At 43.0% G+C, this 23,269-nt stretch overlaps 2 protein-coding genes and 1 long non-coding RNA gene across 3 annotated transcripts; 1 reads left to right on the forward strand and 2 right to left on the reverse strand.

Moving 5' to 3' along the window:
• Positions 1–1,653: 1,653 nt before the first annotated feature.
• LOC143121696 (uncharacterized) lies at positions 1,654–18,811 on the reverse strand. The gene is made up of 5 exons (XM_076282265.1): positions 18,675–18,811; positions 15,753–16,052; positions 12,223–12,796; positions 2,150–3,235; positions 1,654–2,032 (listed from the first exon to the last, which is right to left on the reverse strand). Exons 2-5 carry the CDS (start codon positions 16,003–16,005, stop codon positions 1,654–1,656), a joined length of 2,292 nt encoding a protein of 763 aa, XP_076138380.1. The 5' UTR covers positions 16,006–16,052; positions 18,675–18,811.
• On the reverse strand, positions 8,186–9,879 carry LOC143120860 (uncharacterized). The gene is made up of 4 exons (XR_012986344.1): positions 9,633–9,879; positions 8,851–9,018; positions 8,658–8,737; positions 8,186–8,499 (listed from the first exon to the last, which is right to left on the reverse strand). It is a non-coding gene; the product is annotated as an uncharacterized LOC143120860 (long non-coding RNA).
• Positions 18,812–18,870: 59 nt separating the features above from the next.
• On the forward strand, positions 18,871–22,804 carry LOC143120635 (uncharacterized). Its single transcript, XM_076281387.1, has 3 exons — positions 18,871–19,258; positions 20,627–20,809; positions 21,509–22,804. Exons 1-3 carry the CDS (start codon positions 19,018–19,020, stop codon positions 22,540–22,542), a joined length of 1,458 nt encoding a protein of 485 aa, XP_076137502.1. The 5' UTR covers positions 18,871–19,017; the 3' UTR covers positions 22,543–22,804.
• Positions 22,805–23,269: the final 465 nt, after the last annotated feature.

Below are 23,269 nucleotides of genomic sequence, written 5' to 3' on the forward strand. Positions count from 1 at the left end.
TTTCCTGCCATATTGGATTTTATCGAAAGCAAAACTAAATTTTCACAGGTCACAAATTTTGTCGGAGCTTCACGAAACTTTCTGCCATATTGGATTTTATCAAAAGCGAAACTAAATTTTCACAGGTCACAAATTTTGTCGGAGCTTCGCGCAACTTGACGTACATGGCCCTCAGACCCAGGGCTGGCTTAACAAACGGGGCCATGTGGGCTGCAGTCCCGGGCCTCACCTCTAGGGGGCCTCTAGGGGGCCTCATCGGTGGGTCAACAGAACGCGCGCATAACATGAGAACAAACATCAGAGTGAGCACAGAAATAATTAGCAAAAATGTCCGGTCAAAGAAAGCATGCGAGTGGGGCCAAAAAAAGTGAAAGGATCTAAAGCAGGGGTGTCAAACTCATCTTCATAGAGGGCCACATCATTGAATTTATACGTTACTGAGGGCCACATAATCGGCGAACATGTGCATGGTGCAACCATGAAATCTGTATTGCAGTATGGTTTATTCATAATTGGTGTGAAATAATGGTCCTAACCACTTTAAAACAGTGTGGCTGAAATAAAAAAGCAAACAGCCTACTACAGTAACATTTTCAAATGCAACTTCTAGGCCTATTACAACAACTAATCAATATTCATTCATGGACTGACATTGATGAGAATAAACTGCAGTCAATAATGTGCATAACAATGTCCATAACACTTGTGTCTGCTCACCACAAAAATTAACTGTGGCTAAGAAAGGTACTGTGTGTGTGTGTGTGTGTGTGTGTGTGTGTGTGTGTGTGTGTGTGTGTGTGTGTGTGAGAGAGAGAGAGAGAGACAGAGAGAGAGAGAGAGAGAGAGAGAGAGAGCTATGGTACGCAACGCACACCCACCCACCCCCGCAAAAACAAATTCACGCGTGTACAATATTTGTCCATTTCCCGGTTTTAGGTCAGTGCATTGCAAAAAAAGTAGCCTACATAGCATAACAATATCCACATGCAATAATACAACAACAACGTCTACGATGACCTATTCATTTGGACAAATTGATAGTCCTATAGCTAAAGTTACCTTTAGTTTTGTTCTAGCGTAGCAAAGGAAATACTTGCTAATTTGGGTTCATCAAACATTTAGCCATACAATTAACTGGTGGTATGAGCGTTCATTCAATGCATGCGTGTGTGCGTCTGCGAGAGAGAGACTGAAACCACTCGATAACATTGGTAGCAATGCTCCGCTTTCACCTGTTGGAAGAGTATTTAATTATGTAACGGACAACATTTAATAGAAAGACGTGAATTCTTGCAACCTCCACAACAGAGTAGAGACATACACTGTACAGTCAAATCTGAAAATAACGTGGCCAAAAGCTATTGTAGCATAATTAACATGGGTATTTAATTTTGTAACTAACAACATTTAATAGAAAGACAACCTCCACAAAAACAGAGCAGACATACACTGTCTAGCATTGAGTATAGCATAGTCAAATTTGTAAATAACGTGGCCAAAAGGTATTGTGGCATCATTAGCACGTCTCTGTCTGCCTGTTCACAGTCACACACAGACAGGGAGCGCACACACACACACACACACACACACACAGACACACACACACAGGGAGCACACACACACACACACATTGAGAGACAGAGTCATATCAAGTCATTTGTGACGAAGGACGTGGTGCATGAAGCACTCGCGGTGCAGCGGAACCTTGCACTGCCCGCACCCCATCAGAGTCGACCCCGGCCGCACGTTGGTGCCGCAGTGCTTCAGCGAGCACTCCCTGCAGGTCTTCCTCTTCCTGTTGATCTGGACCAGGTCGTGGTGCTCGGCGGACGCTCCAGCAGGGCTGGGCAGGAGCGCGGTCGGCGCGGCGACGGTCGGAGCGCTCCGCGTGGTGACGGGGACGATCAGCTCCAGCGTCAGGTCCTCCAGCCAGTCCTTGTAGCCGCCCCTCCTGTACTTCCACTCCGCTCGTCCTCCCCCTCCTCCTCCTCCTTCTCCTCCCCCTCCACCTGCAGACCTGGCTCCTCCTCCTCTTCCTCCCCGTGCAGACCTGGCTCCTCCTCCTCCCTCTCCTCCTCCTCCTCCCTCTCCTCCCCCTCCCACTGCAGACCTGGCTCCTCCTCCTCCTCCTCTTCCTCCCCCTGCAGACCTGGCTCTTCCTCCCTCTCCTCCTCCTCCTCCTCCTGCAGAACTGGCTCCTCCTCCTCTTCCTCCCGCAGCAGACCTGGCGGCCACGAAGGCGTTGTGGCACGCCACCGTGACGAAGTAGAAGAACAGCCTCCTCCACCACTTGGTGGACTGGTGGTGGACCTGGTAGCATCCCACCGTCTGGTCAAGAAGGTCGACTCCTTTCGCGTGCTGCTGATAGTCGGCGAGGCACGCTGGCACCCGAACGTCTTTCAGGCGTTGACCGTAGGCCTTCCTCCTCACGAACCCGTGAGCCGTCGGGTCGTGGTAGTTGGAGAGGAGGACCGACACTTCCTTGGCGTCTTGCCAGACGCAGAAGGTCAAGTCGCCCCGCTGCGCCACGTTGAACTCGTGCTTGTTCCAATCGGCCTTCTTCGCGAGCTGTGTGTTCGTGGGGAGGTCCTTCCTGTTGAACTCGTGCTTGTTCAACTCACCCTTCTTCGCGAGCTGCGTGTTCGTGGGGAGGTCCTTCCTGTTGAACTCGTGCTTGTTCAACTCGGCCTTCTTCGCGAGCTGCGTGTTCGTGGGGAGGTCCTTCCTGTTGAACTCGTGCTTGTTCAACTCGGCCTTCTTTGCGAGCTGCGTGTTCGTGGGGAGGTCCTTCCTGTTGGCACGTACCATTCCACAGGCTTGCACCCCCCTGACCTTGAGGTCCACCATCAACTTCGCACTGGTGTAAAAGTCGCCCATGTACACGGAGAGGTTGCACCCGTGATAAGGGGTCACCAGGTCTGAGACTATCCGACGCGCCAGGCCTTCCTCCGCCAGGCCCTGAAAGGCGCCCGCGTAACCCTGGAAACGGGCGACGTACCCCGTACTGCTCTCCGCCATCACCCACACCTTGATTCCGCACTTCACCACGGGCAGGTGCTGCCGGAGGCCCACGCGCCCCTTGTACTTCGCCATGGACTCGTCCACCGTCACGGAGCCGTTGACCTCGTAGAGCGCCTGGAATCTAGCCAGGAGGAGGTCCATCCACCGCCGGATCTTCCACAGCTTGTCCGTTTTGTCCACTGCAGGGTCCATGTTATCTTGGAGATGGAGATTTCTGAAAATTCATATGATAAAATTAATGAATTTAAGCCTAACATTAGTTGCCATCATTGCTTTTATTTATGTGTATTTATGCCAGTATTGTATATATTAACCCTTAGAACCCGATTCACGCAAAGTGCGTCAAAAACACACCTTTTCTTCTCTGTATAAGTAAAGCATAAGTATATATACTCTTTTGATCCCGTGAGCTGCATTTATCCCAGTCCGTGAATTAAAAAAACACACTCAGCACACAGTGAGGTGAAGCACACACTAGTCCTGGCGCAGTGCGCTGCCTGCAACAACAGCGGCGCTCGGGGAGCAGTGAGGGGTTTAGGTGCCTTGCTCAAGGGCACTTCAGCCGTGCCTTCTGGTCGGGGTTCGAACCGGCAACCCTCCGCCACGGCTGCCCCCAAATGTTCCCGGTTACATTGCTCCTGAACTACTCGTTGTATTTATTGTTATTTATTCATTATGCCAATATTGTATATATTAACATTATTGTATTTATTATTGTCATTATCCACCATCATCGCCATTAGTGGCCATTCCGTTCTCTAAAGCTGATGATACATGGGGCAACATTTTGAGCAATGTTGCTGGGCAATGTTCCTCATTATTGTGGTTCTGGCATGCTCTCATTGATATTGGGCAACAGTTTCTTTTCTGGAGAACTTTATCATCAGTAGGCAAGTTGTCATGATTATCCAATCAGATTAACTCATTGAATGCCAAGCTGTTTTCGGTAGCTTTGTCCTAGAGTGCCAGCAATCTAGACCACTGTTGATGATTTTTGTACAGCCACAGCATATTCTGTGTTATAGCTATGAACACATACTGTACAAGGGCTCGTTTGAAAGGTGAGACTTTAAGCTCTCAGTGGGCGCAAACCGTGTATTTCTACACGCCTCTGTTCCTGAGAAATCCCAAGCTAAACAGTGGCTAGTTTTCATCAAAATCCCTGTTTTTTTTCTAGAAATGGAGATATTGCGTCTTTTATGAAATGTGCCGTTTGAGCCTGCCACTCTTCTGACACTTACATTTCTGGGTCAAAGGACTTGTGTAAGATAAATATAGTTTTTCTGTTCACAAAACCACCATGGGGGAGGGGGGGGGGCTACAAAACAATAATACCACATTTCTACAGCTGTAGAATGAACACACCTGAGATGAAATTCAATCCATAAGATGTATTACAAGACCGTATACCATACAAAATCATACCACATAAGAGGGCAGTATATTTACATATAAACACACATATATATACACATATTTTAATACTGTACATATAAATATAAACAAACAAATTACAATAAATATATACAGTAAATATGAAGGCCTTCAAGACATCCTCGAATCCATCCCAAATAATTGTGAATCTACGTGTGAGTAGCAAAGTCTCTCTGTGTGTGGTACAGAGTGTAACACTCTTTGAGGTGTAATGGGACAACGCATGATGTACAGTAGTAGGTCGTTTCACTTCTGTACCCACGCTTCTTACACACCCTGCACACGCGAGCAGGATGTTTTTTCTTACGAGTGGCCCTATACTTTGCCATCACATGAACTCCAACACCACCAGTCAACCTGCTCTGAGGGTCTCTGCTTGGGGCCCTTGGGTCTTTGTTCGGTCTACCAATGTCCACCTCCTCCTCACCCCCCGCATCCTCGCCCCCTGCATCCTCATCGGCCCTGGTAGTCAATGACCTCACCACACTGAGGATGAATGGGAGGAACTTCCTGTGCTCTCCTTGGGGGTTCCTGGCTTTGTACAGAATGAATGAATTGAAAAGGCATATCTGGAACAAATACAAAACAAATTTCTTTGTCCATTTTGCAGACTTTCGAACACATGGGTAGTAAGTAATGTTCTGATCAAGCCTGTCAACTCCATTCATTGAGTGGTTATATGCTACTATACATGCCGGCTTCTGTACAGGTACCCTCTCATTGTGGCCCCTCTGCCACACCTCTCTGCCACACCCTCTGCCACACCTCTGTACAGGTACCCTCTCATTGTGGCCCCTCTGCCACACCTCTGCACTTTGCATTTCATCCTGGTGGAGGCTGGTAATCATTTTTACAATTTTTTTATCCCTCCATGCCAAGACCATAACTGTGTTGTTATGTAGTGCAATAACTTCCCCTGGCCCAAGATCAGAGTTCGAAATGTTGGTGATTGTCTGTGGTTCCCCCCTGTTCTTTCTCAGTGTGCCACAAATGTGGGTGTCCATCTGTAAGAGTCTGTCAGCAAGCGCAACGGAGTTATAAAAATTGTCCATGTACAACTTGTATCCCTGCCCAGCCAGCCTGCCGAGGAGGGTGACCACAGTGTCCTCCAGGTTCCCTGCTTCCCCACAACATGGTTTCATCCCGAAACAGTAACCAGTCTCTGAGTCACATATTATGTATGATTTGATTCCATATTCGATCGGTTTCTGCGGGTTGTAAACCTTGAAAGTGAGGCGTCCACGCCAAGCCATCGTGCCCTCGTCAATGCATATGTTGGAGTTGGGCTGGTAGAGCTCATCAAACTTTGATAAGACATAGTCTAACACAGGCCGGACCTTATACAGCCTGTCAGTACCATTGTTCGCCTGGTTGTCACTGAAGTGCAAAAAACTCCAAATTTGTTGAAATCGATTTTGCGCCATTGTTTTGTTGAAGTGGGGCGTGATGACCACTTCATCAGTAGACCAATAACTGGCTAATGAAGGCTTTTTGACAATGCCAGTAAGAAAGAAAAGACCAAAAAACTGTCTGAGCTCCTGCACAGTCACCTTTCTCCAAGAATGCACTCTCCTTCCCTGCAAGTTAGCCCTGGCTTCCGCCGCGATGGTTTGCTCAGCATAGAGGTTGGTTTGCGCAGCAATTGGCTTTATGCACGGTAGGCTCTTTAGAACTTCCGCAACAATGTAGGCCAGTTCATTGATTTCCGGTGGAATGTTAGCAGCAGCCGTGGCGGCATCTTTGAATTTGTTTGTTTGTCAGGATAGTACATTTGTAAAGTAGAAAACGATCAGGACAGGACAGTAATTATATTTTATAGTAGTGAAGTATAGTAGTTTAGTATAGTTATAGTTTTTTCATAGCAGTAGGCCTAATAAAGTGAAGATGAGTCATATAAATTTCAGCGTCGTGAGGGGAGAACGACAGCTGAGCACAGCTGTGTCCCTCTGTGTCCGTCATCAGCGAAATTTAATTCGTCGTTAGCTTCCATACTTTCCCCTTCGACCATCAACAACGTCAAACATGGATTGTGAAGATCAGAAGAGAAAAATTATCTCACCACACTCGTGTGCAGTCGACACTTTGTATCAGAGGACGTCGTCGAGCCGACTGCTGAAGGGGGCAAAAGAGGCTAAACCCAAGTGCTGTTCCTGTCTTGTTTCCCTGGAATAACTTTTCTCTCGGAAAAGTGAGACTAGGTGTAGGCTACAGGAGCGGATCCGAAACAGACAGGAGAGGATGGAGACCGACAAAGTTGCTGGCCCTCTTTGTGCCAGCGATCATGATTATTGTTCGAGGCCCCGGACCCTGCGTTTGTGGACTTGTTGGTCATGAGAACGCGTCTTCGGGATGAAGTTGCCCAGCTGAAGCAGCAGCTGGAGCAGATGTTACTCACGCAACGTTTCGGACACAGACATTCGTTTTTACACAAGGTATGTAAACCTAGCTTTTTTCGTAATGTAGGCTATAGGCTACTAGGCCTATTATAATACATGCTAAACTACAGTGTTACGTCTAATTCAAAAATGCATAACGTAGCATTTGTTTTCCTGTATGCACGTCCATTTGTCTAAGTTAGGCTACAGCTTTAATGAACATTAGACACAAAATTAAAGTTCAGACAAAGCGCTTAATTTGACAAGTTGGCCTAGGCCTAGCCCACATTAGGCTATGTAAAACTGAAATAACAGAATGGCTGTTGTTGATGAGTCACGACAGCATTTACACAGGAGTAGGCTAGGCCTATGCTAGTCTATAAATTGTATGATCATTCACAACGCTGCATGACAGCTCAATATGCAACAGTTAGTTAGACCTACAGCTAACAAGCAGAAGCATACAACTTATCTAACTGAATGGAAAAAGCTGTTCTCACGTCATTTATAAGACTACTGTTGTATACTATGTGAACAAATAAGGCCTAATGCAGACAATTGCAGGTTATATCCTACCTCTGGTTCACCTCTAACCATAAGCTTGTGAGCATGGTACAATAGTAGATTTAATAAAAGCTTCCTATTTTCACTAGTCCCACTTATGTTATTTACAGATTTTCATCTTATGACCACCTGATGCGGTTTTGGTAGGCCATCGAACCATCGCTGCAGTACATGGTTTGAGTGACCAGAACAAGAGCTGCAGATGGTGACTCAGCAAGGCAAAGTACAACCATGGTACAGACACAGTCTTTACAGCCAGTAGATTAACTGTTCCTCTTCCTGAACTACCTTGCCCTTGGACTGAATTCGTCGGTTTAAGGAGCACAAATTCTTTGACACAGTTATCCCCCTAAACATGTTTGGAAATATTAACCATCTGTATAGTTGCATGCCTCCTGTTAAATTACCAGAATGGTCCACTTGGAAAAGCCTGGTCTAAGTAGAGGAGTGGTACTGTGGAGGGCAGAGCATTCAAAGAATATTGTTGTTATTATTGTTGTTAATGTTGTTACTGTTTGTTATAATCGTTCCCATTGACTACTGTGTATAGAACAGTCAGTGGCCGTTTCATACATAATTTTGCTACAGTGAAATTAAAATAAAATGATACCACAGCCTTTCTTTAAGGCTCTCACAACACGTGTACTTCACTGTGGTCATTACAAGCAGCACTTACACAACACTATGTTTAGATACTAATGAATAATCTCAGAACACATGAACATAGGAAAATATAGAATTTAATAAATTGAAGGTGACATGTTCTATGGTCAACAATTTAAATACATTCCAGTCTGGAAAAAAATATGTCCGTCATTTAAGACAAAGTGACTGCGAAGAATACATGGGAGGTACATTTTGTATAGATTTGTAAAAATGGACACTAAAACCTAAAATCAATGCATGTGGATGTGTCTTCGGTGGAGTCCATGCTGGAAGATGGCAGGAGAGAACACTACCTTCTTAGACTTTTCCAAAGGCACTGTCTACTAATGGTACACCCCCTGCAATTCCCATGGTGGTTATTAGTGGAGCAGTTTCCCTTGGCATGGACATGTCTGGAAGGTCACAGGTCAGGTTATAGGCTGCTTTGCATAAGTTACTCCTGAAAACATACAACATAACTGATCAGTTAAACAGGTAGTAATGTTTTTATTATCAGAAATGAATGAATGCTTGTCAGGTTAAATTCTACACCTGTGTGTGTGTGGACAGAAACAGCAGACAGAATGTAGCAGAAATATTCAGTTTAACTCATGTTACCTGATTCCTTCAGCCACTCTTCTCTCCTTGGGCCGAGCTGACAACACTACCATCCCATTTGTTGGACCAGGCTTGAAACCCTGTGAGCAAATGTACAAGAACTAATTTATTAAGGATGCTGTAGCCTATGTGCAAACCTGTTAAGAGTTGATAGAAATATTTTAATTGTGGAAGTGTAGGAAACAAACATTACCTAGGTCCTGGGTTTTTGCCATTGCTGCTCAAACCCCGTGCAGCTGTGAGTAGGAGGTAATGTGAAGTCTGGTACAGCAATGCTGCAATGTGACTGCACAGCGTAAGCCCTGCCACACATGAGCACTGACATGCCAGCAATTCAACAGGCTTAGTCTTTGAGAACAATCTGTAAAATAAATGTTTACACATTAGTAAAATAACCAATGTGTTTTTGATGTTCAGGTATGTACAGTGTATGTTATATAACTAAAATACATGTATTAACCTACTTTAGTCACTGTGTTTAACCCTGCTGGCTGTGAGCAGGGGAACTAGGCTACATCGTTAGGCTATCTAACGTAATATGTTGATACTGCAAACCATTAATTCCTAAAATAAATGTTTAACATTTTTACACAACTTGCTCTCATTTCCCTACACTTTTGTGTGGTCTCTCGCTTTTACTCATTGACCTGAAGCAGCTTGCCCTCACAGACACCTCACCTGACTTTCTTGTCAGAAACTGAGAAACAAAAACATTAACGTTATCAGCGAGCTTAGTCAGCTAGCGACATTACGTTAGCTTACACGAGCATAACGACATAGCTTTAATACATAATTTTTATGACTGCCATCCTGTTTATATCAAAGCTCACATACATTTCAGTCCCAATAGGTGATTCAACATGATTATATTGTTCGGTGTTATATTATAAACGTTAACATTATGACTAACGCTAGCTCTCGCAGAACATCAGCATTGACGTTAACGTTAGGTTAACGGTAACGTTGTACACTTACCTTTATAGTCAAGAATATAGCTGGTTATGTACAGCTTAAATCCGTTTTCCTTTTTGCTTAATGTCGTGGTTGAGTAGGCCTTAATAAGACGGTGTACATCGTTGATGGTGACATGGGGTAAGTCTTGAAGGCAACGAATGTAGAAACTCATTGATTTGACGGCTCTGACTGACAGAAAGCACAGCTGACGACCGGAAATGAATGAACTGGCTTATCGTAACCAGGAAGGAACTGTGCATATAGGCTATTGTCTGCAGTAGCTCATCGGTTATAATCAAGTCAACAAAATCAATAGGCTGGTCAGACGTCATTCTGGCTGCACCTCGTGGTCCTGGGGTGGCTGTGAAGGGTATGTCTCGCGGCCTCCAGTCCTCTCTTTTCCACTCCTCCTGGATGCCACCACGCTCTGACCGGCTTGCTGCGTGTCCCTGCCTGGCACCAGCACTTCTACCCCTTTTCATTTGTCGACCTTTAAATTATATAAAAAAAAATATGCAATTACCATACAAATACAACTCAGTGTCTGTCTGTCTGTCTGTGGCTGGGGCGGTCAACTCACCCCTCGGTGTCTGTCTGTCTGTCTGTCTGTGGCTGTGTCTGTGGCGGTCAACTCACCCACTCAGTGTCTGTCTGTCTGTCTGTGGCTGGGGCGGTCAACTCACCCTTCGGTGTCTGTCTGTCTGTCTGTGGCGGTCAACTCACCCACTCAGTGTCTGTGGCTGTGTCTGTGGCGGTCAACTCACCCACTCAGTGTCTGTGGCTGTGTCTGTGGCGGTCAACTCACCCACTCAGTGTCTGTGGCGGTCAACTCACCCACTCAGTGTCTGTCTGTCTGTCTGTGTCTGTGGCGGTCAACTCACCCACTCAGTGTCTGTCTGTCTGTCTGTGGCTGGGGCGGTCAACTCACCCACTCAGTGTCTGTCTGTCTGTCTGTCTGTGTCTGTGGCGGTCAACTCACCCATTCAGTGTCTGTCTGTCTGTCTGTCTGTGGCGGTCAACTCACCCACTCAGTGTCTGTCTGTCTGTGGCTGTGTCTGTGGCGGTCAACTCACCCCTCGGTTTCGAAGGCACCTCTGGTTCTGTCATTTCCATCTCTTCCATTTCTCCTGTCATCACATCCAGTTCTAGAAAAGATAGATAATATCACATTCAATGTAGTCCTTTGCATTTGCAACACAACCCCATCCACACACACACACACCTCACATTCAAGTCCATTTTTACACACCAGATTTACACATACCAATAGTAAACACAGCCTACACATGAATATTGTGCATACACATTTATGTATGGAATTGGGAATGGATATGGCATAGTGAATGGTTGTTCTCACCCAAGTTCGAAGGGGTGATGGCTCTAAATGTGTACTCTCCTGGCACTTCTCCGAAGTCGGACTCGCTGTCTGAGGCTTGAATCACAAAGAAACAAAAGTTTGGCACAATCATCAGCGGAGGTTCCCGTCGTAGCCGGCTAGGCTAATTTATGGCTAATCGGTGAAAAGTCTTACCTGCTGCTGATGATCGAGTCGGGCTCCATAATTCCTCCTCCTCTTGGTCGGTAACATCTGTGTCACTTTCACCGACATATTCGGCACTCTGGCAAGGGCGTGCCCTCTTGCAAGCGCGACTCGTCCTACCACCCACTCCGCTAGGCCCGGCTCGTGGTGGAGATGGAAGTCCCTCCTCAGCAAGTTGTTCAGTCACTCCTTGTAATGTTTTTGACCTGTCGTGGTCAGAGTCATCTTGTCTTAGTAGAAAGGTGGACTCATCCAGCGTAGTCTGGCGAAAACGCACCTGCTGCAATATCTTTTTCTTTGACTTTTTCATTTCTCCCTTCAGCACCTGAGAAGTGTTGCCTGCAAAGTGTTGCCTGCAAATCTAACGAGACCTGCCACCTAGTGATAAACCCATGAAAATAAATGACCTGATTTTGATCTGGTGTGCATGTCACTGATAAGCTAATCAGTGACTGATTCGAAACAAAGCAGCAACCATCAAAAGCGGAGTTAAGATCAAACGTCCAGATAAATTGTCCAGATCTTGCGTTTTCATGAGTTTTCGATCGTCATATATTTCATTTCCATTCATCACAGAGTTCCCAAAATCACACATAAGGTTTGTTAGAGTGTCTAGTTTCGTAATTAAAAAAATTAAAAAAGCTAGAAACGTAATATTACGTTTTTGGCACTCAACGCATGGGAAGGAAAAACATAATATTACGTTTTTGGCACTCAATGAGTTAAATGGAACTGTTTATGTGGTTGCCCAGCAACATTGCTCAAGAAGTTGCCCCATGTATCATCACCTTAAGAGAAGAGAACGAAACTCAGAAGAGAGCGCAAGAAAACCACACACAAATCTTTACCTCCAGGGGGGGGCGCTGTGGCACAACAGGCTACAGCGCCCGTATCATGTGTTGGTCAAAGTGCCCACGGGGACCCAGGTTCGAATCCGACCTGCGGTCATGTCCCGATCCCAACCCATTTCTCTCTCCCACTCACTTCCTATCTATCTTCACTGTCCTATTGGAATAAAGGCACAAAGCCACAAAATATATACCATAAAAAAACAAAATAAAACATCTTTACCTCCAGATCATGTTGAAGCGGTCCCTTGGCATGGCCTTGGGGACGTTGGTCTGGTACAGCCATTTTGTCTGCCTCCAGAAATCCTTGCGTGTTGGCAGCTTCAAAATACCGAAGGCGAGACACAGTCCGACAAATGTCTTCATCTCTGTTTTGGAGACAGGGCTCCATTTCGAGTTGGCGGGGGTCTGACCGCGCGTCTGTTCGGCGTACCGATTAGTTTCCGTCACCAACATGTCCCAAAGCTCATCGGTAAAAATACACGAGAACACATCCAGGGGGCTAGCGTCCGCGGGGATCGGCTGTTTCACCCCCGGTTTGCGGGTGAACTGCTTCGCCTTGCGCGGCTGGTAACCCTCGGTTCTCCCGTCTACCTTGAGTCCCTCCTCCTCTCCTTCGGTTTCCCACAAATCCCACTCCTGTGCTCTTTCCAAAGGATCATCCAGCATGTTTTCATCATAACCATCCTCTACCACCTCCTCCCTCTCAAACATAAACTCCTCACTGTCTTCCAACTCAATGTCACTGCCCTCGCTGTCAAAATCCTCCTCTGTCGTGGCCATTTTGTCGCTCACGTCTAGATGTAATGTTTCGGCGCACAGCGTTAACACAATAATAGAGAGAAAAAAAAGTCTCAGTGATTTTAGACAAGGCTCCACCTATATAATCAGAAAATATGTGATACCAATAGCATAGCATTTGGGCTAGCTTTTTGTGTTTATTCAGCCGTTTTTTGTCGATTGTATGTCTATGTAGGAATATCTTACAGACGCTAAACAAAACTAATACATATCCTAACGTTACTACCTTCTACCATACTTACACAGCTGATTATATAGTCAATATTTTTTTCACATTTCAACTTTCAACTTTTATGGGTGTAAGAGGAGTATGACAAGTCCATGTAGTTTATGTAGCCTTATATAAGTTTAGATTGACTCACAAATGAGTCATTCCGTGTCAAATCAGATAGGGTTGTTGCTGGACCGTCTCAGATTTTGTTCAAACCTTGTCTATATCATCAATGGGTCCTAAAACCAAGGCCTGTGAAATATTTCTGTGCGAATCTTCCGTCTTCATATCATTTTCCGACCTTGAAATTCTTTCATTTTTACAGCTTGAAAAATACGTGCCATGTTTGGCCATAAATATCTTGACGAATATGTCCCCTAGTCTCCTCAAATTATTTTTAAAGTCTGTACTAAATGTCTCCTGAATTTCAAAAGGGAAAATGCACATCAGAAAAATGTGCATTAAGTGTGATATTGAGGGTATTTATTTTCATTTGGGATCAGTCACTATTTACTATTATATCAGTATATTAATGTTTTCCTACAATTTGAATCATCAAATGACCATGACAATAATAAGGATAAAACAAGGCATGTTTGTTTTTTGTGTAATTTTCAAGCAACTGAAATGGTGTGTGGGGTAGCTAGTAGGACCATAAAAATCTGTAGAAATAGCTAAGTATATGCTATTGCAGGGGTCTCAAACACCCGGCCCGCGTCCGGCCCAATTCCGACCTGCGACGTATGTCAAAATAATAATGTAAATCGGCCCTTGAGACTATTTTTAATTGCGACAAACAACGATACTTATTAAAATAGACGATAGTTCCAAGTACGGTGACAAATCTCATTTGTACTCTGCTCCACTATGTGCTAGACATCCAGAGCTTCATTCAAACCCAACATTTTCAGGAAATACTTGTATTACACGCGAGAAACACAAAGATGTGCATTTGTAATGACGCGGAAGCGATGCAGGCCATAGTGTTGCAGAAATTGAAGCAGAAATTAAGCAGAAATAGGCCTACACCAAATGTTGAAAAACGTTTACGTGTGATGAAGTCTTAGGTAGGCTATGCTATTCACCTATTCTAGGTGGAGATTATGATCGATCGTCTATTGAATGGAGGTGCGTCTGCGTGTATACAACGGTGTCCACTAAGCATACCATGCTTATTTCGAGCCTCTGCCCAACATAGCTTGGAGGTTGCAGTGGTAATCGTGATGATAGTGTCCGTAATGGACGTGGTACAGACAGCAGGGCTAGTAGAAATAGGGCTCTAAACTACAAAGTCACCCGCAATATGATGCGAACTTCTGGGTACTCAGATTACCCGCGATAGGAACTGATTTGACCAGAATACTTTATTGTAGGCCTTGTGGTTTAGAAACCATATACATCTTAGGTGTTGGTATACATCTTAGGTGTTTTCCAGTTAATTTGTTATGTGGGTAATATGAAAAAATAAAGTAAACCTGCTCAAATATGTTCATCCAGTATTTACTGAAAGGTGCATAATTTGAGGTGCTTGCCATCCAGTGGCAAATTAGATGGGTAAATTTACCCCCTTCATAAACTTTTGTTTTACTCAAAGATTTTTACATTTACAGTAGGACTTTATCTCTGGCCACTTTCAAGCCATGGCCTTTTGACATTTTGATATAAAAATCCAATGGTGTTGCTTTCTTAATCCTGACGCCTATAGTTTGCCAGGTTTAAAAAAGTTATGAGAGGAAAATATTTTTATTTGGTGTGAAACACACACATACCTGTTTTATGCTTTTCATTTGTTTTATAATTTGTATTAATATTTATTTTATCATTATTTTATTTATAAGCTAAGGTTGCTAGCACAGGTGTCTAAGACTAGATAAAAACACTTGCACTTTCTGTTTGCAGTTTTGTGTGGTATTTGAAAAAAAGAACATTGCATTTTCAGAAATAGCTGGCCCTCCAATCAGATGATGTTGGCAGAATTGGCCCCCAGCTCATTTGAGTTTGAGACCCCTGTGCTATTGGATGCAAAATGACACAAACATACAAACATGCCTTGTTTTATCCTTATTATTGTCATGGCCTTTTGTTTTGGAGACTTCACATTTTGGGACAACATTAACAAACAAATATTTCTAGAGAAAATACTGATTGATGTCAGGTGTGTCACAATAAAGTCGTTTTGAGACTCAATATCACTGTTTTTGCATGTTGCTTTTCTTAAACTAGGGACTAGTAGGATCAATGAGACTGTGGTACAAACATTTAATGCTTGAATCGCACTAAGAACATGTTTGTCTTCCATTCTACAAAGTTTGGTCAGGCAAAGAATAATAGTTTTTAAGATATGAATGTCCAAGCATGGCCTCCAAGATAAGGCCTTTCAGAGAGTATAAACAATCAAGGGCAAAAAGACTATGAAAATAATGGAATTGAACAAATTGAATATTTTACAGGTTTTAGTTATGGAACCTAAACATTGTGTAATTAAACTGAGGAAAATCGGAGTCGGTGCTGCAACCATTTTCCTGGATTTTGTCTGATTTGACACGGAATGACTCCTTAAAAAAATATATTGTAGAATAAGGTGCCATATATGCATGATGCTGAAGGAAAAGTTTAACTTAAAGCTTGAAAAGTTTGAGAATCACTGTACAAAAGTACATCCAATTCTTTATTGTTAAGTCTCGTAAAGTTTTTACTTGATTATGGATTTGTGTTTAAAAGGGGGATCTGAAAGGACTTACTTTCCAGCAGATTATCGTGCTCTTGATTATCATCTTCTTCAATCTTCACTTCAATCTCCGCCACTGTCGGTGTTTCATCTGTTTCCGTTTTGCAGTGAAGCTCTGCAAAGGGATTTTTTTCTTCATCTGGACATGCAATCATATGACCATATTCCTTGTCATTGATGTCTTCTTCTTTCACTTGCAGTCCCAGATCAACCCGGAGTGCTTCTGTCACGTTACAGCCAGAGCTCAACGGTGATGCGAGATCCATGTTCCTGGACCGAAGATGCCAAGATCCAAAACAGCCTCTAATCAGAGCTACACAAAACAACAGAACGGTTTTCAAATTGTTTTCTCATGTTCTAGAAAATTATATAAAGCATTCAGGAAAAAAGATTAGGCTACTTTACATGACCAGTGTTGGGGTTGTTACAGTTTTTGGAGATTTTACACACACGACTCCACTAACGGCTTCTACACACAGTTGCGTTCGTTCCGTCAACGCATGCCAGTGGGTGTTCCCGACGGTAGCTATACAAATGATTTAAAGTATAACCGTAATTTGATTGGTTGGTGCCGTCCGTCGATTGGCTTGATTGGTCGGTGCCGTCTGTCGGTGCAGCAACAGCTGAACTTCTCAACGCGAGCGACGGGAGAAACGCGACGCAACGGACCCACAATTCAGTTCATTCCTACCGTAATTTCCTGTTGTATAAAATATTTCAAGGCGCTATACACTGCTTGTTTTTACATCCAAAAAAGGCCCGAAGTACAGTGCCATGCCAGCATCTGGTGGCCATCAAATATTAATGTGTAGACGTATTGTCTGTCTAGAAGCGCAAGGGTGAAACTTGTGTAACTCCTTACTAATTATTCGGCTAATCCATCCAGTCGATGTGTTTCTCTTTTTAAATGTCATTTCTTTATAAATTGTAGTGCATCATTAAGGTATGTTTCTGAAAGTGAAAATTCTAACATTACAAATTTTCTGATCACAAATCTGAGCAATGGGCAAAGTCATGAACAGTCAAAGTCAAAGGACATGACACTTTTTATAAAATTTCTCAACATCGCTACGGTGGATTTCTTGCTGTAAGCCAGCGTTTCTCAAACTGTGGGTCGCGGAGACATGCCAGGTGGGGCGCGAACTGACGTGAAAAACAGGAGTTTTTTTAATTTATTTTTTTATCTGCCTGGGCCCAGGTAGCATCCGATGCGCAATGGACGCACTGTGTTATTCACAGGGAAGCGCTTGTGTCAAGGCAGCTTAGTTAGTCCCGACATACATGAGATTTTGAACGTTGTTGTGAGAGTGGTGAATTTCATCAAAACCCGGCCCTTAAAAGCGCGTCTATTCTCCGCACTTTGCGGAGAGATGGTAGCTGACCAAAAGGCTGTACTGTTTCACAGCGAGGCAAGGTGGCTTTCCCAGGGTAAAGTGCTGTCGCGCGTGTTTGAGCTTCGAGTCGCCTCTTCTTGGAGGAAGAGCGCATGTTTGAATCTGCAAGCACGTTCACTAATTAACATTTCTTGACTAAGCTGGCCTATCTTAGCGATATATTTGATATATCTTAGCGATACATTTGAGTTAAATGTCCAGTTACAAGGCAAAGACAAGCACCTACCTCACCTAGCAAATAAGATTACTGCATTCACCAAAAAAACTTGAGTATGGGACAGGCGCCTCGATCGTGACAGTATTATGCCTTTGAGATTTCTGAGCGAAATCGCTGAAACGTCTGATTGGGAGGCACTCTTGTGATCCCATGTATTAAACAGTAGGCCTACATCACATCCCTGCAAAGTTTATTTCAAAAATATTTCCCAACCAGCAGTGCTCAGTATGACTGGATTATGGATCCATTTAATGCAGCATGTTGGTATTTCATTGAATATATTGTACAATGCATGGCCTATGCTTCCTAATATGTTGCTGGAAAACAGAAATATGTGTGATGTATTTATTTATTATTATATCTGCAGCACTAGCTGATTTTAACTCTGCTGAAGAGGATATATTTAGAACTTGTCATTATTTCAATAAATTTGACAATTTTAAGCTTGACCTACCACTTTCTTACAGTGATGAGGGACAGGTGAGGCTCTAGAATGCCCCCTTGATCAAAGTGGGGAATGAAAGAAAAAGTTTGAGAACCACTGATCTAGTTTTTTAACTACCAACAGTCACAAGTTGGGTCGCGATAGTCAGTCATTTTTAAAAAGTGGGTCCCCAGAAAAAAAGTTTGAGAAACACTTCTGTAAACTGATCTAATTTATTATAGCTTTTGGGATGAATGGGAGTCAATTGGAGCCGTAAATCGGAGACTAGCGGTGACCAAAGAAAAATTTGCCGGATAACATGACGGCGGTCATCTCAAGAAATAGGATAATCTAGTTAACTTTATGCACACTTGTTAGGAACTGTTGTGTGATTACAGAATGCATGACTAAGGCCGTCCTTAAGAACATACGAGTTTGCTGTAGCTCAGCCGACCCAAATGGCCAGAATGAGGTTTCAGCTAATGAGGAAGATCTGCAGATCTTAGCTAATGAGGACGATCTGCAGATCTCCAACTGCTAATCTGTCATGGGCGTGTATTTACTTGGAATTGAGTAACCGTTGTTTACATGATTGCTACATTTCTGAAACGATTTGGTAGTTTAATGCACCAATTTTGCTTAATTTCACTGCAAACACAAACAGGCTAGTTACTCGGACATGCATCTGGGAGCAAGCCCCGAGTCCATAATGATCTTTTTTATTATTATTATTTCGTGACTGGCAGTAAGAAAAACTATTGACCTTTTTTCGTTTCGGTTGTTGACTAGGATTGAGTAGTTTTAACCCTAACGTTAACCTTAAAGGCTACACTGTGTGTGCAATCAAATAGTCAACAGTGTTTCTGTTATTGTGTCAGACCTAACGTAACAGAGACTTACCTCAGTCAAATTCGCTGCTCCCCACACTGGTATGAGGCATCTCCTATAAGCCCTCTGTTCGGATAAGTCAAGAAACAAGTATTTGTCAACACGTTGACGAAACTCCCATACAGTAAAAGAAATCCTGGGACTCTATGAAAATTCCAATATGGCCGTCATTCGGAATATTGTCAAAATAAAAGTCGGAATGGAATAGAGCTTGGGCGTCATGACGTCATTACTTGGCGTGACCGCCATGTTGATTGCTTCCTTTACTGCTTCTCGGAATACTGCGCTCTGTTAATAGACAATAACTTCCTCAGTAGTGTCTTAATTTTATTAATTTGGCGTTACTATCTCAACCATGGTAAACCGTTGCTGTATTGTGGGGTGTAAAAGCGCAACACATAATCGCCATGGGGAAAAGATCGAAAATGGATTAACTTACCACCGCTTTCCTGCTTGGAGGCGCCACCAGGGAGACCAAGTATCCGAGATAACAAAGAGTCGTCGGCTCGCTTGGATCGCGGCTGTAAGACGACCAAACATAACCTTCCACAGTATCCCGACGTCGATGAGAGTGTGTTCCCTGCATTTTCATTCTGGTAAGTTCAAGAACCGCCCTCTCGCTATCCGGAGAAATAATCTTTGGTCACCGCTATTTACCGATTTTCGGCTCCCATTGACTTCCATTCAACACATGTAAACAAAACGTGAATTATGTGGTTAACTAACGCCGCTGGCTTATGCCAGCAACCATTCCACTTTGATAAAAAACTACATTTTCATAGGACATATATACAGCAAAAATAACAGAATTTGGATCAAGCAACGTGGAGAAATCTCAGGATGAAGAAAATTGACGCTGCACTTTGCATTTCTCATTGTCCATGAGTCACCTATAACAGGTTACTCTGGCGGCCGTTATCCCTCACTTATCAGAGTAATTACATTCAAGAACATACCTTTATATTAGAGCACAATTTATAAATGAATGAAGTTTAAAAAGAAAAACACAATATATCAGAGGGATTACACGAATAATTAGTAAACTATTGCGCTGCACGGCCACCAGATGACGCCATTTCACTGCTTGCTTTTCCATCCAAAAAAAGGGCCCGAAAGTGCATTGAAATGCCGCCATCTAGTGGCCTGAAATATGCAATGTAGCCCATTACATTTATTAGAAAAGAAGCGACCGTCAAATAATCTTGTACTTTTTTTGTCAATTATTCGTGTAATCCCTCTGACATATTGTGTTTTTCTTTTTAAACTTTATACTTTTAACTTTATACTTTAAACGTTCCTTTATAAATTGTGGAATATCATTAAGGTACGTTTTGGAATGTAATTACTCTGACATTCGATATTAAACCAGCACAAATTTATGCAATGGACACAGTCTTAAGGGCTGACACTTTGCATAAAATGTCACCTCACTGCTTAAGCCAAATTCTATTATTCCTGCTCTATATATGCTGCACCAAAATGTAGTTTATTATCAAAGTGGAATGGTTGCATAAGTCAGCGGTGTTAGTTAACCACATAATTGTGACATTTTGTATACATGTGTTGAATGGAAGTCAATGGGAGCTGGAAATCGGTAAATAGCGGTGACCAAAGATTATTTTTCCGGATAGCGAGACACCGGTAGTTGAAGACGGTGTATGATTTTCTTTTTATACATTGTTTCTTTCCTTCAACCGCGACACCACGTACATGAAATCGCGTGCGTGCACACAAACACAACACAAACACGGTTCTATAGACCCTTTCAAGAGAGTTCCATTATCAGCATCATAGTTGGCCCCATAAGGCTTCCGTTTTAACATTCCATATGTTATCTTAATGCAGAGGAAGTAGATTGGGAACCAAATAGAACGTTCAAGCATTGTTTTTGTTTTTATTGTTGAAAGGGTCTATATGTTTTCAACACGTCTGCTATGGGATAATACTTTTGATTGTGTTACCAGGAAAACCAGCAAATGAAATGTACAACTCGCATCCGGATTGGGCCCCATCACTACACCTGGGCCACACTGAGATGAAGGCCACCAAGACCACACGCTACGAGAGACGGGAGATGAGAAAACGGCAAAGGACTGACAGCACACCTGCGATGGATGAGCCAGTTATTGATGACCTTGTTCCACCAGGTAAGCCTTCTACAGAGCCAGCAGATACAAGATCTTATATTGTTTTTGTTGCTGTTGACCGCTGCATGTGGCTCTGTCATGCTTGATCATCCTTAAGCATCCTTAAGCACACTATGTTGATATTTTACATTTGATTTAGTTTATATAGTATATTTAGTATTTAGTATTTTAGTATCATGTTTATCTTCTACTGTCTCTATTGTGCACTGGAGTTTTCTTATATGTATATTACTTTTTCTGCTGTAAGTGCATGTTCTGTGGGATGTCTGTATGCTACTGAGACCTTGAAATTCCCCTTGGGGATCAAAAAAGTATCTATCTATCTCTATCTATCTATCTATCTATCTATCTATCTATCCATCTATCTAACCAGTGAACCAGTCATAACCCCTCTAAACATTATTGAAGTTCAACCAAAGATCCTTTAAGTTCATCTAAACTGACTGGTAAAACACCATCAATAAAATGTTCCACAAGTCCAACCATTACAAAGGATATTGAATAAATATCAACCTTTTTAGACATATTGATGCATTTGCTGTTATCTCTTGAATTCCCTTTGGCGGACGCAGGCTCGTGGTCATTTTCGGCAGGTCGTGTGGTTGCGAGTTGCTCACAGTGCTATCTATCTATCTATCTATCTATCTATCTATCTATCTATCTATCTTTAGCCTAAATATTTCCTTATTTGACCCACAGTGGAGACACCAGCACCAGCAGAGGATGGAGCCGACCAGACACTGCTGACAGAATGTGACCTCTGTCAGCGTCGGCGTGCTGAAATCGACCGGCTGCTGGAAGAGAACCGCGCCCTGAAATGTGAGCTCGGCCGGAGAAAAATGGATGAACACTTCCTGAAGGATGACAACGTCAAAGTGAAGTACTACACTGGGCTTCCACACCTTGAAGTCGTCATGGGTGTTCTGGCCTGCGTCGGACCGTACGTGACGCAGAGTAGTGAAGCGCTGTCACCTTTTCAGATGCTTTTTCTGACCCTCATGCGCCTTAGACTGAACTTACCAATACAACACATTGCCCACCTCTTTTGTGTGGACAGAAAAACTGTTTCCAAAACGTTCAGCGACACCATAAATGTTCTGCATGCGCGCACCAGCCCTTTGATTACCTGGCCAGGGCGAGACGCGTGGCGTACTGCTATGCCCCACGAGTTTGTGGGGGCCTTCGGGACGCGCGTTGCCGTTATCCTGGACTGTTTCGAAATATTCATACAGAGGCCGTCAAATCTTAAAGCTCAAGCTCAGTCATATTCCCACTACAAACACAACAGAACTATGAAGTACCTTGTTGGTATTACACCACAGGGCTCAATTTCTTTCATTTCTAAGGGATGGGGGGGGCGCGTCAGTGATGAGCACGTAACTAATAACTGTGGGATTCTGGACAAACTGTTACCTGGGGATTTGGTGTTGGCCGACCGCGGCTTTGACACGGAGGACAGTGTGGGGCTTATGTGTGCCGAGGTAAAGATCCCTGCTTTCACAAAAGGACGCTGTCAGCTGGATGCAAGAGACGTGGAGAGCACAAGAAAAATTGCCCACCTCCGAATTCATGTGGAAAGGGTGATCGGAACCGTCCGCAACAAGTACACCATTTTGTCAGATAAAGTACCGATTCACATGGTGTTGCCATGCAAGGATGAAGACATGACATTCCTCGATAAGATTGTGTCTGTATGTTGTGCTCTGACAAACATGAGCCCTATGTTATGCTGAAATATATTATTTCATTTATATATATTAAATTTAAATACATTTTAAGTGCATTAAATACAGCCATAAGTGTCTTGCTGCCATACCCAATCTTCACAATAAACATACTTAAATGCATGTGTCTTATAAACAAGAAGCAGTAACAGTATGATGTGCAAAAGCAAGAAGTGTCACACAATCAGATGTTTTTCAGTGTTTATTTGCAATAGTGCAACCTGAGAATGCTTCAAGGTCAAAAGTTACAAATAAAAAATGGACACAGAAAATGGAGTGCAATTTTTATATGACAATAATAAATACTATTTTTTTTATTCTTTCAATACTATAAATAAATAGGTATCTATAAAATATCAACTATGGACACAGAAAATGGAGTGCAATTTCTTTTATATGACAATAATAAATACTCATTTTTTATAAATTCCTTTAATACTATAAATAAATAGGTATCTATAAAATAACAACTATGGACACAGAAGATGGAGGTAGTGCAAATGATATATATATCGCATGCAATAATGGATAGAAATAAAAATGGAGGTAGTGCAATTTCTTATGTAAATAATAATAATAATTATAATAATAAATATACGTTTCTTATCATTTCTTTCCAAGCTATAGATAAATAGGTATCTATACAATATATAATATACTATATATGTCTGGACAGCTGGGTGACAACAGACATGCATCACAAAACCTGGAGTCACCTGCTGCAGTGGCTGCATCA

The sequence above is a fragment of the Alosa pseudoharengus genome, unplaced genomic scaffold (genome assembly GCF_046254945.1).
Source record: "Alosa pseudoharengus isolate Yale_2024_CS ecotype anadromous, Long Island Sound unplaced genomic scaffold, YU_APseudo_1.1 YU_APseudo_1.1_scf_1, whole genome shotgun sequence".
Classification (NCBI taxonomy): domain Eukaryota; kingdom Metazoa; phylum Chordata; class Actinopteri; order Clupeiformes; family Clupeidae; genus Alosa; species Alosa pseudoharengus.